Source organism: Gouania willdenowi, chromosome 1, assembly GCF_900634775.1.
Source record: "Gouania willdenowi chromosome 1, fGouWil2.1, whole genome shotgun sequence".
Classification (NCBI taxonomy): domain Eukaryota; kingdom Metazoa; phylum Chordata; class Actinopteri; order Blenniiformes; family Gobiesocidae; genus Gouania; species Gouania willdenowi.
The window spans coordinates 10,986,472-11,001,437 of record NC_041044.1 but is presented as its reverse complement, the minus strand read 5'-3'; the positions used below and the strand labels follow the sequence as shown (position 1 = coordinate 11,001,437).

The window sequence follows — 14,966 nt, the reverse complement described above, 5'->3', positions numbered from 1 at the left end:
CCATTGAAAGTGGCTTTGATAAGAAATAACATGACAAACAACATATGTATTATGTGCAATGTGCTTCATTATGAAGAAACCATGAAACAGAAATAAAAAATAATAATTTACTCAGTAATGGTCAGTACTTGTTTTTTTAACTTAAGGCTTGGCACCGAAGGTGTTGTTTTTACCGGATATCCCTGAACGCTTCTTCTTCTGTGAAGTTCTATGTAGATGCTCCGCCTTTGAAACAGGCCGGTATCCATGACAACCGAGAATCGAAAACAAACGAGAGTTGGTCACTGATGAAAGAGTTTCTATCCCGCTTTAGTTACAGAGGATATACGCTGATTCCGTGAATATCGTTAATATACAGTGTCCGTGACATCATGACTGAGATGTGTGTGCGAGTGGCTGTGCGTGTCCGCCCCATGCTTCCCGCGGAGCTCCTGCACCAACACCAGGCGTGTGTGCGAGTGCTCCCCGGGGCCAAGCAGGTGCTGCTCGGCACCGATAAACTCTTCAACTTCGACCAGGTGTTCGGTCCGACGGCCACGCAGCGCGACGTGTATTGTGCAAGCGTGAAGCCGCTGGTTCGGTACGTGGTGGACGGGTTCAACGCTACGGTGTTCTGCTACGGACAGACCGGCTCAGGGAAGAGCTACACCCTGGGCGGAAGGAGGGACACGGACGGTCAGTACCAGTAGTACAGTACGGGGGAGGAGATTGAAATTGCATTCAGTGCAAGTACTAATAAGTCATACATAAAACACTCAAGTAAAAGTAAAAAAGTAGCTGAATTTAACAGTGCTCAAAGTAAAAGTTACTACGTTACCCCACGTTTATTGTTGGTAATAAATATTGCCACGGTTCCCTTGCATACAGTACACATCTCATGTATACACTTAAAAAGGAACAGACCAAATCTACCTACAAAAAACTAATTATTTACTTTATAATTTTATATTATTATTATTATTATTATTATTATTATTTAATTAAAATGTTTACTACTAAAAATAGAGTTTGAGACGTGGTCTACTACACCATAGACTAGGGATTTCAAACTTTGGGTTCGTGACACCATGTGGGGTCGCCTGAAACGTCTAATGATAAATAATCATTAAAAAAAAAAAAAAAAAAACAATTCAAAATACGTTTTTAAATTATTATTTCTAATTAAAACACAACACACATCTGTATTCTATGCTTTCAATTTCCCAAATACATTTTTTTTTTTTTAATTCCGGTTTGAGAAAAGAGAGAAAAAAGGAATATGAATAAATAAAATACAGTATTATACAGAAAATGCCGCGGGCTAAAGCATAGATATATATAAACACGAGATGATGCCAGTGGGATTTGCCAACTGTCACGGCAAATTTGCGGTTGACCTCATTTGGAGACATGATTTATTGCTCTGGTTGAATGATGGAGTCCAGGCGAGGCATTGATGATTTTATAAAAAAGATTTATTATAAAATTAAATAAAAAAAGGAGTAAAAAAGAAGCTTCCATTCTGAAAGAATGAAAGGCAAAAGGCTCGTGGCAGAGCAAAAAGGCAAGACCCACTATAACTAACAGTTTCACAGCTTAAGCTTTTATACAGATAACAGAAAAGGTTCCACCTGAGGTGAGGAGAAGGAGGGAGTCAGATGCCCAACAGTGGAAACATTTGAGGATGATGAAGACATGTATATTATGAGGAAGATTGGGCGCCACTCTTATCTATCCTTGATAGTGTGTGTGTTCGTGTGTATGGCCTTCAGCAGAGACTCTGTGTTGCACTGAGTACAATACGATCTGTACTGTTTAATCTAACATGACTCAGCTGTTCAAAAGTGCGAAGAGTAATGCAGTCATCATGTATTAAAACATGACAAATTGTACACATGAACACACATTTGACGATATTATGATATTAGAAAAATTGCCATAACACAACGTAGCTCAACGGCGACCATCTGACACGCTCTACCGTAGCTGTTGGAAAGGGAGTGATCAGCTTAAACAAAATACCCTTGACTCGATGAAATATTGACAGATTTACAAACGGTTTACCTTATTAGAAACCTCATTATACGTTGGTATGACATAGAATGTTTGTACATGTTAAAGTTGCTGCTTATTGTTTGAAAATTGGTTGAACATTTAGCAAGTTAGGGTTATTTAAATAATACATGCACAATTTCCATCAATGTAATGAGCGGGCCAGCTGTCTGAGGTAAGACGTCTGCCACGTTGCTACGTCGCTCCCCATTGTCTAACAGCATGGGTGAGTCATCTAGTGTTTATATATCTATGGTGGTTTGCCTCCAGGCTAAGCCCCGCCCAACAAAATCACAATGTTTACAAACAATCAAAGGGCCATAAGAATATCTGAGTTTGTGCATTTTGTCACTTTGTCACTAATCCTTTCTACTCTGTATTTGTTACACAATCTAGCAAACATGATTAAAAACTAATTATAGAAAAAAAGTCTTTGCGGTCGACAGAAATTGGTGAAATAAAAATGGGGTCACGATTCAAAATAGGAAGGGGACCAGTGCCATAGACACAGTTACTCTGATGACCAGTGAGGGCAGCAATACAACCTCTGCTGATTCTAGATCTCACAGATCTCATCATATGTGCGGTATATCGTCCCAGCCTATAATACATTATATTTAACCCTGACGTTAATCTAGAGATATTATCATTTGATTAGAAACATTAAAGATTTTAAGCATATTAATTAAGTGTGTGTTTCGGTATTATTACTGGAGTGGGTGAGTGTTATTGATATAAATAACATATGTTTTATAATCAAATGTCTGTGACTTCCAACATGTTCCAGATGAAGATGGAGGAGTGGTGGACCTGGCAGTCCAGGATCTGTTCTCACTGCTGGAGGAGAAACGGAGCTCAGGCGATGACATGCAGGTGACAGTGTCCTACATTGAGCTGTACATGGAGGAGCTAAGGGACCTGCTGGAGATGCCCCACATTCACAAAGACCTGCACATCAGAGAAGATGAGCGAGGAAACACCGGTGAGAATGAGAATAAAGACACAACATGTTTAGTTTGACTGGATGAATGCAATTTAGTGAGGGAGAGCTGTGTAGAGCAAAAATCTACATACATCCCCCTCACTAAATTGTCCATATCTCAAAACATATTCATCCAGTCAAACTAAACATTTACAGTGTGACTCCTTCACTAATGTGTGTGTGTGTGTGTGTGTGTGTGTGTGTGTGTCCAGTTGTGGTGGGGGCTAAGGAAGTTGACGTATCATCCGTTGAGGAGTTGCTCAGTTTTGTGAACATGGGGAGAGTTTTGAGTCAAACTGGTTCTACTGGGATGAACCAGGAGTCCAGTCGCTCTCACACCGTCCTCACTCTGCACATTCGCCCATGTCGCCACGACAGCAACAACAACAGCAACGGCTTCTCCTCTAAACTGCGGTTGGTGGACCTGGCTGGGTCGGAGCGTGTTGCTCGTACTGGGAACAGTGGGACCAAGCTGAAGGAGTCGGCCCACATCAACGCGGGTCTGCTCGCCCTGGGCAATGTCATGCGTGCTCTGAGTGGTCGCCATGGCAACAGAGGTAGCAGCGCTCATGTGCCGTACCGTAACGCTAAGATCACACGTCTGCTCCGGGACTCTCTGGGAGGCACCGCCCACACGCTGATGGTGGCGTGCGTAAGCCCCTCCAACCACTATGTGGCCGACACTCTGAGCGTGCTGCAGTTTGCGTCCAAAGCTCGTGACATCCATAATGTTGCCTCGGCAACACAGGTTCCCTCAGAGCTCAGGTTATCACCTGAAATATGGCAACGTAGAGAAGCTGAAGTGGCTGAGATGGAGAAAGAGCTGCACGCGCCCAGAGACAAGGAGGGGGGAGGGAGGGTGGGGTCAAAGGTGTCCCACTACAGGGTTCTGATCCAACAAGCTGCTGATCTACTGGTTCACATCTCTCACTCTTCTCCACCATCAGTCACACAGGCACTGAGGGAGTGGAAGCTCAGAGTAACAGCTGTCAATCACACTGAGGAAGAGGATGATGATGATGAGGATGATGATGATGATTGTGATGAAGATTCATTAATATGTGAGGACCAGGCCAACGTTCTCCAGCTCAGAAAAGAACTCAACAAAAATCAGGTACCAACATATAGATCAGTGTTCATCAGCAGGAGGTTGTGGGTGTGAATCCCACTCTGCCTCAGTCAGCGGCCAACCCTGTAATTCTTCAATTACATCTTCAATTATCCATTTTCATTTATAACTAAATTATGATTACTGTAACCAGCATTTTTTCCAATTACCGATAAAATGAAAATTATTATTTTCCCCCTGAAAGTCAATTACAATTGCGATTTTCATTACTGAAGTTAAATTACAATTAATCACACTTACTGAGCCAATAATAAATAATTACATAAAACGTAACCTTCCTCTTGTGTTAGCTTTCTGTTAGCATCTCTAATGATAACAGGTCAGTTTGACCCATGTCGTAAATCAGCTGTAAAATACAAAATATTGGTAATAATATATTTTTGGTGTGGGCGTCTTATACAGATTTGCGTTTGATTAAATTGTTAATGACAGTTTTTATAGAATTTCCATGACAATTACAATTACAAAATCAATGATCTGAACTCAATTACAATTCAATTACAACAGCAACAGATTTTTTCCAATTAGAATTATGTCATTATTGTAATTAACTATCAATTATGCCATTACATTTATAATTGGCCTTAGTCGTTCTATGTGATACTAACTGTGTAACTAAACCAACACGTGTAGCTTAAATCCTGCTGTGATGATTCTGTTCAGTTTCATTCGTTCATCAATAACACTTATTTCATGATTGTTTCATCCATAATCAATAATTGCGGGAACTGTTGGTGGTGGTTTAGACCTCACTCCCTTCTCTATTTCTCCCCAAACAGACAAATGTTGAGTCCTTTCTTCACTAACTCTTCAGACTGCCTCTGCCATCACATGTCTGATTGATTAGTTTATAGTTTATCATTTCTAGTTTATAGTTTATATAGATGGAGGTGTAATGTTACTTCATCCTGTGGTCAACGTTCTCCTCAGAACTCTCTTCACATCCAGCATCAACTCCTGCAGCAGAAGGAGGCGGATCTACGACGGCTACAAGAAGAAATGAAGAAACTGATTCAGGAGATCAAAGTTAACCGTGAGGCGTCTGAAGAAGACCGAGCTCTGATTGGTCGACAGGTGAGGAGGAGGAGGAGGAGGAGTTAAAGAGTTACTGTGTTATTACACTCAGCATCATCTCATCACTATCTATGGTTCTAGACAGAAGAACTGGTGAACCAGCAGGTTCTCATTGACCATCTACAACGTGACCTCATCACCTCTGGACAAACACAGGAAACAAAGGATTCTGGGTATTCAGAGAAAAGATGCCACAGTGTCAGTGTCCCCCTGATGAAGATTAACAGTGTGAAAAGACCTATCAGAAAGGTCAGTACCTGGTCTCCTTTTACACTATTATCATTATCACTATTATCATTATCATTACCTGGCCCCTAATTAGGGGGCCAGGCCCACGGGGCCAGGTAAAACCTACTTTTTCGAACTCCTCCTTGGGGTTTTGTCCAATCAGCGTGAAACTTGGCACATAGAGTCTTCAGTTGGACTTGATTTAAAGTTATCAAAATAATTTTGTTTGGGTAAAATATGCGCAAATTATTAACAAGTAACGTTTTCTAGCTAGCTATAAAAACGCAAACTGACGCATATCTCAGTCAAAATAAATGCTAACAACACCAAATCTGAGATCCATAGTTGGCATGTGACTGTGAGGGTATGCGCCAAATTTGAATAACGTAGGCCACTAGGGGGCGCTGCAAATAACTAATATTTACCAATTTTTACCAAATTTGGAGGGTATGATGTTGAGTCCCTCCTGAGGCGATATCTCAAAGTTATTCGCGATTGGTCAAAGTGGGCATGGCTTATTACATCATAACATATAAATAAACAAACATTTATTTCAGCTGAATTATTATGTTGAGGGCAGTGAAATTTACAGGGTAGATATAGAAGACCACACAGACCACCCATACCAAAAATTGCGCCACTAGGTGGCGCTATAATTGCAAAAACATTTTGGCCTCTAACTTTCACAATTTAATTCACATCTTCATAAAATTCATATCCACATGTTCCCTACATAGAGTCGCATCTTCTGACATAGGCCACGCCTACTCCCACAGCACATTGCTCTTTGTAAGTCACTACATATCAAAAACTTACTTTTTCGAATTCCTCTTTGGGGTTTTGTCCAATCAGCGTGAAACTTGGCACATAGAGTTTTCAATTGGACCTGATCTAAAGTTCAGCAAAAAAAATTTGTTCGGGTATAATATGCGCAAATCACATCTTCCTTTTTTTTAAAAAAAATAATAAAAAAATAAAAATAAATCACATCTTCCAAAACTTCATATCCACCTGTTCATAGCAAATGGAACGCTGGCCTGTGTCCTGACGCTCGCCACAAGCCCGTCAACCTTTGTGATGTACTTTCACGGGTTCTGCGAAACCTGGGGGCCGAGTCTGCTTGCAGTTCTAGTTATTATTATTATTATTATTATTAGTATTATTATTAACACTATAATCATTGTGTTTCATGCTGCTGTAGATTCACTCCAGTCTATCGGAAAGAGTTTGTACATCATTTAGGATCAGTGGACATCTGTCAGAGCCTGAGGTAGAACAAAAGCACTTTGTGTCATCTCCATCTATAAAAGAAGAGGTAGAGAGTGAACACGGAGAGGAAGAACAGGAGGATGATGATGAAGACGATGACATCTTTGTAGGCAGATCAAGGTTTAGGTAAGAGTGTCCAGTGTTATTAAATAGACTCTCAATTTAAATTTGACTTGTTGCTACAGCTTTTATTTTCACAAAAAATTAATAAATGATTTTTAATGTAGTTACTAACTTAGTAACGTTATTCAGTCACAGTGACTGTCGATATTCACGATGGAGATGTTTCAATCAATCAAATGAGAAATGAGGATAATAATAACTAGGACTGTGTTTAGTTTAAATGACTCATTATTTTCAGTGTTTGATAAACTCATTATCAGTGTTTGATAAACTCATTATTATCAGTGTTTGTTAAACTCATTATTCTAAAGCCTCGTAGATTCTACTGGATGTTTTTTTTTTTTTAACTCTACTGGATGTTTTTCCAGGCGGTCCATGAACCTAACATGGACCAACCAGCAGAAAAGAAGGACCCATGATGATGAAGATCAGACGGTGGTGATGATGGTCCATCCTACTCCTCGTCTATCCACAGGTGCTGCTCACTCCGTTCTCATATTTGGTTCCAACACTTCAGTTTGTTTCTAAATGAATCTCCTGAGGCCTATCTCATATCATCTACCTTTTATCACTGAATGGTTCTCGGTGTGTGTGTTTCAGGTGACACAGAGCAGCAGCTCCTCCAGGGCAGCATGAAGGTTCAAGCTAACGTTACAAAGGCACTGATCAGAGACCTGTCAGTCAACATCAGTCTGAAGGAGGAACTTCTTCAGGAGATCAACACCACTGGTAATAAAACATTTTCCAGTGGTTGATGAATGAATAATTAGGAACCGTTAGTAGATCTAACGTCTTTGTTTTCACAGACAAACAAACCAAAGCCTTGGACAGACAGAGTGAGGACATGTTGGACACACTGTCTCTGCAGAGTGAGGAGGTCAGCCTTCAGCAGATGAGAGCCCAGAGAAACCATCTCCAGAGCAGCCTGAGGACCCTCCACCAGGAGAACGAGGAGACAGGAACGCCTCAGTGCTCGGTTAGAAACCAAACACATCAACTTGTTGAAAGCGAACTGCGAAAAATTTCTCTTATGAACAGCTTGCACATAGCTCGAGTGTGTGCATGCGTAATTTTGGACTCAATTGGTCATTTCAAAATGTTATTTTCATGTTTGTTTGACCGTTCACTGTTTAGACTGGACGATGGGACCCGGAAGTTATTGGCGGGCAATGGCCGCGGCTGTGTTGAAAGCGAACAGCAAAAAAAATTTCTGTGGATACGCTGCTATTTTCACCACGTGCTATATAACGAAATGCGCACCTTGGATGTACATGTTCGCAAACAGAGCCGTTTAGAGAGAGAGTTGCGACAACGGAAGAGTTCTCAGAAGTTTGAAATAGTTCCCGGGGGTCCGTTTTTATTTTTTTCTACACATGCATTTCAACAACATGTGACGGAGTATGTGCATGCGCGCGGCTGATGCGCGTGCGTGTGTGAGAGAAAACCCACGGAGGTGATGGATAGAGTCCCACACGGTAACCACATACACACACACACACACTAGGGATGTAACGATTAATCGTAAGGCAGTTAAAAATCGATTAATAGGTTCACACGGTTCATATCGATACTCTGAAAATTGAATTGCAGCACTTTTTTTAAACAGCAGAGGGCGCTATCTATTTATCCGCCTCTTGTTTGAATTACGTCACTCTCACGTGATGTGAGCGTCGGTGCCAGGCATGGCCGCCCCAGCCTATACGCAGACGAAGCGGCTGCTTAGGGCCCCCAACCTGGCAACCCCACTTGCATGTTACTGGCACTGCTGTGCATTGCGCACATAAAACTGCACGGTGCATTTCCACTAATATATCCAGCCATGCATTTGTTTGTACTTACAAACTGGCAGCCTAGCGAGTGACGTTGGACGTGACTTTGCCACGATTGGTCAGCTCATTGTAAGCAAGTACCGTTGAAGAAAATGCCTGATACAAACAACAGCACTCGTCATGTCGAAGATAATTTATCCGTCCAGAAGCATAGGCGGAGGGCGTAATCGCCTACTACTCTTAAACATGTTCATAAATGATTCCTTACCCCTTTTGCACCAAAAGAATATCTGTATTATTACGTGAGTATCTGTGAAAGTCACATTTTTCTATTAGCTCTGTCTGCTAGCGCATAGCATCTCTTCTTCACTGCTAGAATAGCTGCATGCCAACCGACTACTGGGTTACCAGCGCCCTCTGCTGGTCCAAACTAATATCTGATGTAAATACAGTACACTGACTGTTTTTTTTAAAGTCCAATTGTTGAGGCACAAAATACATTTTCAGTTGCACTTTCAAAAAGAAAAGGAACTATTATGCAGTTTTGCATTGTTTACTGTAGAACCAGAATTTAAATTAATAAGCTTCTTCTTCATTTGTATTATTCCTTTATTTATTTCATTCGGGATTTATTTTTAGTTAAATTGCATTGTTTTGAATAGTTTATCAAGGGATATTTTGACAATGAAAAATAAAAATAAAATAGTACAGTATTTTCTAGTTTTTTCCCGAAAAAAAATAATGGATTTCAGTCATCGTTGTCTACAGTCTAATTTTGTAAACTAAATCGTGAGAGAATCGTATTGTGAACCCAGTATCATGAATAGAATAATATCGGGAGTTGAGTGAATCATTACCTCCCTAACACACACACACGCACACATCTCAAAACACGCCCTCACCACACATAAGGTATTTATCAATCAATCAATCAATCTTTATTTGTATAGCGCCAAATCATAACCAATGGTATCTCAAGGCACTTTACAGTAGAGCAGTCTTAGGGACGGACTCTTCATTTTATGGATACACACATATGCATATATACGTATATACACATACATATGTATCCCACACCCAACATGAATTCATCATGGCGGCAAGGAAAACCTTCTGTTAAGCAGCAGGAACCTTGTGTGGATCCCATTCCTATGATGAACAGCCATCCACGTTATGCTGTGTTGGGTGTGTGCAGAGAAAAGGGTGGAGACAGAGCCGCTGAGTCTCTGTAACTCCACACTGAGGATCCCACGGACCTGCAAGACAAAAGCCAGAAGGAGTACAGGAGCAAACACACAAGGGAAGAAGCAGACATAGAGGGAGTGTTTGAAAGAGGAATGGGACTCTCTCCGGTCCCTCTCTAACCTAAATGACCTCTCTCTTAACGCCCTCTCCAACCTCTCTCCAACCGAGCATGCCAGACCCCCCCCCCCGGCAGTCTATGCCTATTGCATCTTAATTATGAGCTATGAGCTGGTTCCTAACTAAAAGCTTTATCAAAGAGGAATGTTTTGAGCCTAACCTTAAAGGTAGAGAGGGTGTCTGCCCCCCGAACCGTCGTTGGTAGATGGTTCCAGAGAAGTGGGGCCTGATAACTGAAAGCTCTTCCTCCTATACTACTTTTAGAGACGAATGGAACAACGAGTAGTCCAGCATTTTGAGAGCGTAGTGTTCTGGGGGGATTGTATGGCACTACAAGCTCCTTGAGATAGACTGGTGCCTGTCCATTTAGGGCTTTATAAGTGAGAAGAAGAATCTTGAATTCTATTCTATGTTTTATGGGAAGCCAATGCAGAGAGGCTAATACAGGAGTAATGTGATCTCTTCTCCTAGTTTTAGTCAGTACACGTGCTGCAGCATTTTGAACCAGCTGAAGTGTCTTAAGCGACTTGCTCGGGCAGCCTGCTAAAAGAGAATTACAATAATCCAGTCTAGAGGTAACAAAAGCATGGACTAGTTTTTCGGCGTCGCCCTGAGACAGGATAGATCTGATTTTAGCAATGTTACGGAGATGAAACAACATCTTATTTTTTATAACAAAAAAATACACAAAATGAGTCTAGAATCACACTACAATGGCAACAAAAAACAATGATTATAGAAAAAATATACAAAATACAACAGAAAGATACAAAAATACACATAATGACTCCAAAAAACATACATTACAGAAAAATACACCAAACAAAAAAAATATAAAAATGAGTTAAAAAAAAACAACAAACAATTATCATGCGCATGGCCCATAGAATTAAACCAGGTAAATCGCACACGCTATTTTACTTTGCACTCACAAATATACCCCTTTACTGTAACACATGTGTGACTGTTTGCGGAGTGAACACCTTTCATCATTAAAGCAGAGGTAGGAGCCTCAGAGAAAGGTTCCTATCAAACTTTAATAATGATGATGTTAAACCCTGTTATCAAACCACTTCTCATCATCATCTCTGCTGTATTTCTCCTTTCTTCCTGTTTTTTCTTTGTAGTGGGATGACAGAAGTTGGCTTGAGGAAGAAGAAGAGAGAGTTATCCAGAAGAGGATTGAGCTGGAGGAGCTCCAAGCCGAGCTAAGGAGGAGAGAGGAGATGCTTCAGCGTAGAGAGATCTGTTTGAAAGAGAAGCAGCTGCTGGAAACCAAGATGCTCCGATCCAGTCAGGTAAGACTCCTCATGAAGGGTTAAATGATCAAAAGAGGTTGATATTGACATATTTAACCTTTCCTGGTTTTTTAGAGCAACCAAAAGCAGCACAAGTTGTCATTTTGACTGAAAAAGCTGCTAAATGATCTAAAAAGCAGGCTGAATGCTTCACTCCAATAGAAAACAAATGGAATGTTTACTGGCAGTGGGGCCGTGTGACATCGTCAATCATGTAATTTCAAGATGGCGGAACACAGGCTCTAAAACTGTAGTCACATTTTTAAAAGGACATACAATGAATATGGTTCATAATAATGTGTTTTGTTAGACATAGATCTACTAATAAGGACATTTAGAGGGTTTTAGGACAGATTTGTAAAAACGGTAGAGGATCCCTTTAATGACTCCAAGCAGCTCGCTTCGTTACATTTGTGTTATAATAACTATGAAGCAAAATGAAGGGTGTTTGACCACTTCCTGTTACACAGCCTGAACATAAATAATCACACTGAGTGTCTAAACAGTTGGAGTCAGTGGAGCATCAGCTCAGCAGCAGCAGAGAGATGAAGATGATGAGGAGTGGACGAGCTACAGTAGAGAAGGAGAAAGAGGAGCTTCAAAAGCAGAGAGACACTCTGAGTGATGGAGTAGGTGTCAGTGAAGAGGTCAGTGTGGGCGGAGCTAAGAGCTTATAGTTTCTGTAACTAAAGGTGCTAAATAGTGTTGTTTAATGAGATTGTGTGAGATTCCAGTGTATGAAATTGCATTATGAGGTCACATGATAATGAACTTAATGAGGTAGTTAGTAGAGGAACTCTGTGTTTGAACAGGACAAGCACTCTCTGGTCCAGCTGGAGGAAGCCATCGAAGCTTTGGACGCTGCTGTGGACCTTAAGAACCAATCCATCAGAGCCAGATCGAGGAAGTGCGGCATCCCACCCTCCTCTCTGTCTCAGTTACGACAAACTGACCCCGCCCACCTCTGTGATGTCATCAGGAAGCTCGCTGGGCTGTCCCAGGCTGAGGCTTTTGAAATGTTGGTGAAATATTTCAACAAGGTGAGAAAAACACACTCATGGATTCATACAATATTTTTAACCTCTTTCCACCATATTTTTTGATTATCTTTCCAATTTAATCACATTCACCATTTGTTATGCCCATTATTTGCCAGTTTAAACTAATTATTCCAATATTTACACTTTGAACCTTTTTTTTACCACTTTTTCTGTCTGTATTTGCCCACTCTAATTTGCAACTTTAAACCAATTTCAGTGGCTTTTGAAATCTCATTTCACCACCTTTTCTACCATTTTTGGTCACTTTGAACCTATTTTATTTCTGATTAAAACAATGATTGCCATCTTTACGATGACTGTATACTGTGGTCCAAATAATAATAAACTTCCTGGATAACAGTGGATATTATTCAGATTAATAAATAAACGTGGTTGGTGGCTGAAAAGGTTGAGAACCACTACTCTACATAACAAGAGACTAAAGTAGAAACATGTTAGTAAAGCCTGTAATATCACATGTATCATCACATCTCTGCCCTGTCATCCTGTCCTCCAGGTGGTGTGTCTCAGGGAACAAGAGAGTAACCTGGAGCTGTGCTGTGAGGAGCTACAGCTCCAGGTTAAAGAGCTGGACGATAAACTGAAGGAGATGGAGGCGTCCATGCAGCGTCTGGCTCTGGAAGCTGACAGAAGTTTGACTCAGCAAAAACGCCATCACCATGGCAACATCCAGATCCTGCTGCAGAAACTCAGAGGTACCTTCTTCTTCTTCCTTTTTCTTTTTCTTCCATTAATTCATAATTTCTCAGCAGAGAACCAGAACACTACAAACGACAAGTTGCAACCTCTGGAGAAAGAACTGTTTTTCTACAAGAGCTTGAGTCGTCAGCTCAAACAGAGACTGAGGGAGGTTCTAGATGATTCCACTCAGAGCTCACATACACCAGGGTCATCAGGCTCAGATCCACACCGCCACATCAGACGACCACCAGGGAAGCAGATGAGGGAGGTGTACGTGCGTCGCAGAGACCTTACTGAGATCTAGTGCGTAAATCTGCTCTGAGGAGGAAACAGTTGTCTCCACCACTTCAGACAGTTTTTGAGGACTCCAAAGCTTCTAGAAGCTCTGACTGATGACGGACATCCAGCAGCTGATTGGCTCAGCAGATCAATAAATGTAAATCTAAACCAGTCTGTGATGGTGGCCCTCCCTAAACACCCTGAGACTCTGAGTTGTGTTTGATGTTAAAGTTGAGATGGGTGTCATGCAGGAAGACAAAGCACTAGAGACAGTTCAGATTGCGGCTGGGACCAGGATCTTTATTTCGGCACACACGGCTCATAGAACGGCTCCACATCTTCTTCTGGCCACTTATAAGTGACAGCAAACAATGAAACAAAATGGCACCCGTGCACAGATTAACGCAACCTATGGTGCCCGTTGAGGGACAATCTGCTTATACAGCCGAACTCTTAATGCATTTACTTTTCTTGTCAGATGTCTATCTTGATTTGTCATTCTTAAAGAGTCTAGTATTGAATTTAGCCTGGTGTTAAAATCCCCTCCGCAGATTACCAACCCTCAGGATCTGAGCATTAAATCAAATAATTTTCTATGAAATTTGCATTCACTCCCTGGTGGAGCATAAACAGTGATATTTCATTGCCTTCTATCCGCCCTTTTATCATGATGAACCATCCATCCTTGTCCTTGGTCTCTGATTTGTAATCAAAATTTAAATTGGTAAGAATGGCCACTCCTCGCTTGTGGCAAGTTCGACGAGAGGAGTGAAATACCTAATTAAAGCCAATCCATTTTAATGCTGCATGTTCAGCATAACTCATGTGAGTCTCTTGAAGGAAGGCTATCTTTGCCTTCTCTTTAAGTTTTGATAAGATCTTCTCTTGATTAGATTCAAAACCCGTTTACATTGAAGGAAACTATTTTCACTGGATGGTTTTGCATGTTGTACATGATGTCACACCTGAATGAGGCTAATGGAATGAATATCACTATAGCAAAACCATTATAAAGTGACTTTTTTTATAATACTGCCCCTTTAAGTACATTTTAAAAGTTATTTGTTACATTTATACACCCAAACATTAATGAGTAAATTATTTTTTTGTATTAAAATGATCAACAGACATTGTGAAACTACAAAAAATGAAATGACTAGACAATAATCAAATGCATCACATCAAAGCTGACCAATCAGATTCAATGTAATGCATGGCACCAAACCAGCACTGAATGGAGGTTATTTTCTCCGTTTTAGAGTTCATATATTTATCTATACTTAGAGCCTGGGAATTTTTTACTTTGAATTGAAACATTTTATTTTACACAGATGCTTTTGCGGGAAAAAAAATTAAGATCAAATCTTTTCATTTCCTTTTTAAGTTTATACATGAGACATACTGTATTATTACCAAAAATAAACGTAGGGGTTGAAAGTAACTAGTAACTTTTACTTTGAGTACTATTCAATTGAGCTCCTTTTTATGTTTGACTTACTTGTACTTGAGTATAATTTCAATCAAGTAACCGTACCACTAGAGTAGGATATATCAGTACTCTTTACACCTCTGGCTCATAGACATCAAATACAGTATCTACTTTGCATCACAAAACAATCAAACGCGTCACTTCATGCAATGTTTTTCTGACTTTGAGAAGGCGTCCGACAGCTTGGTTAA

At 40.6% G+C, this 14,966-nt stretch overlaps 1 protein-coding gene across 1 annotated transcript; it reads left to right on the top strand.

Moving 5' to 3' along the window:
- The first annotated feature begins 251 nt into the window (after window positions 1-251).
- Window positions 252-13,454, top strand: LOC114465652 (kinesin-like protein KIF27). Its single transcript, XM_028450810.1, has 14 exons — window positions 252-675; window positions 2,819-3,013; window positions 3,226-4,127; window positions 5,073-5,216; window positions 5,298-5,465; window positions 6,646-6,839; window positions 7,205-7,311; window positions 7,437-7,565; window positions 7,643-7,812; window positions 11,095-11,265; window positions 11,772-11,912; window positions 12,078-12,305; window positions 12,823-13,021; window positions 13,076-13,454. Exons 1-14 carry the CDS (start codon window positions 372-374, stop codon window positions 13,309-13,311), a joined length of 3,288 nt encoding a protein of 1,095 aa, XP_028306611.1. The 5' UTR covers window positions 252-371; the 3' UTR covers window positions 13,312-13,454.
- The last annotated feature ends 1,512 nt before the right edge of the window (window positions 13,455-14,966 follow it).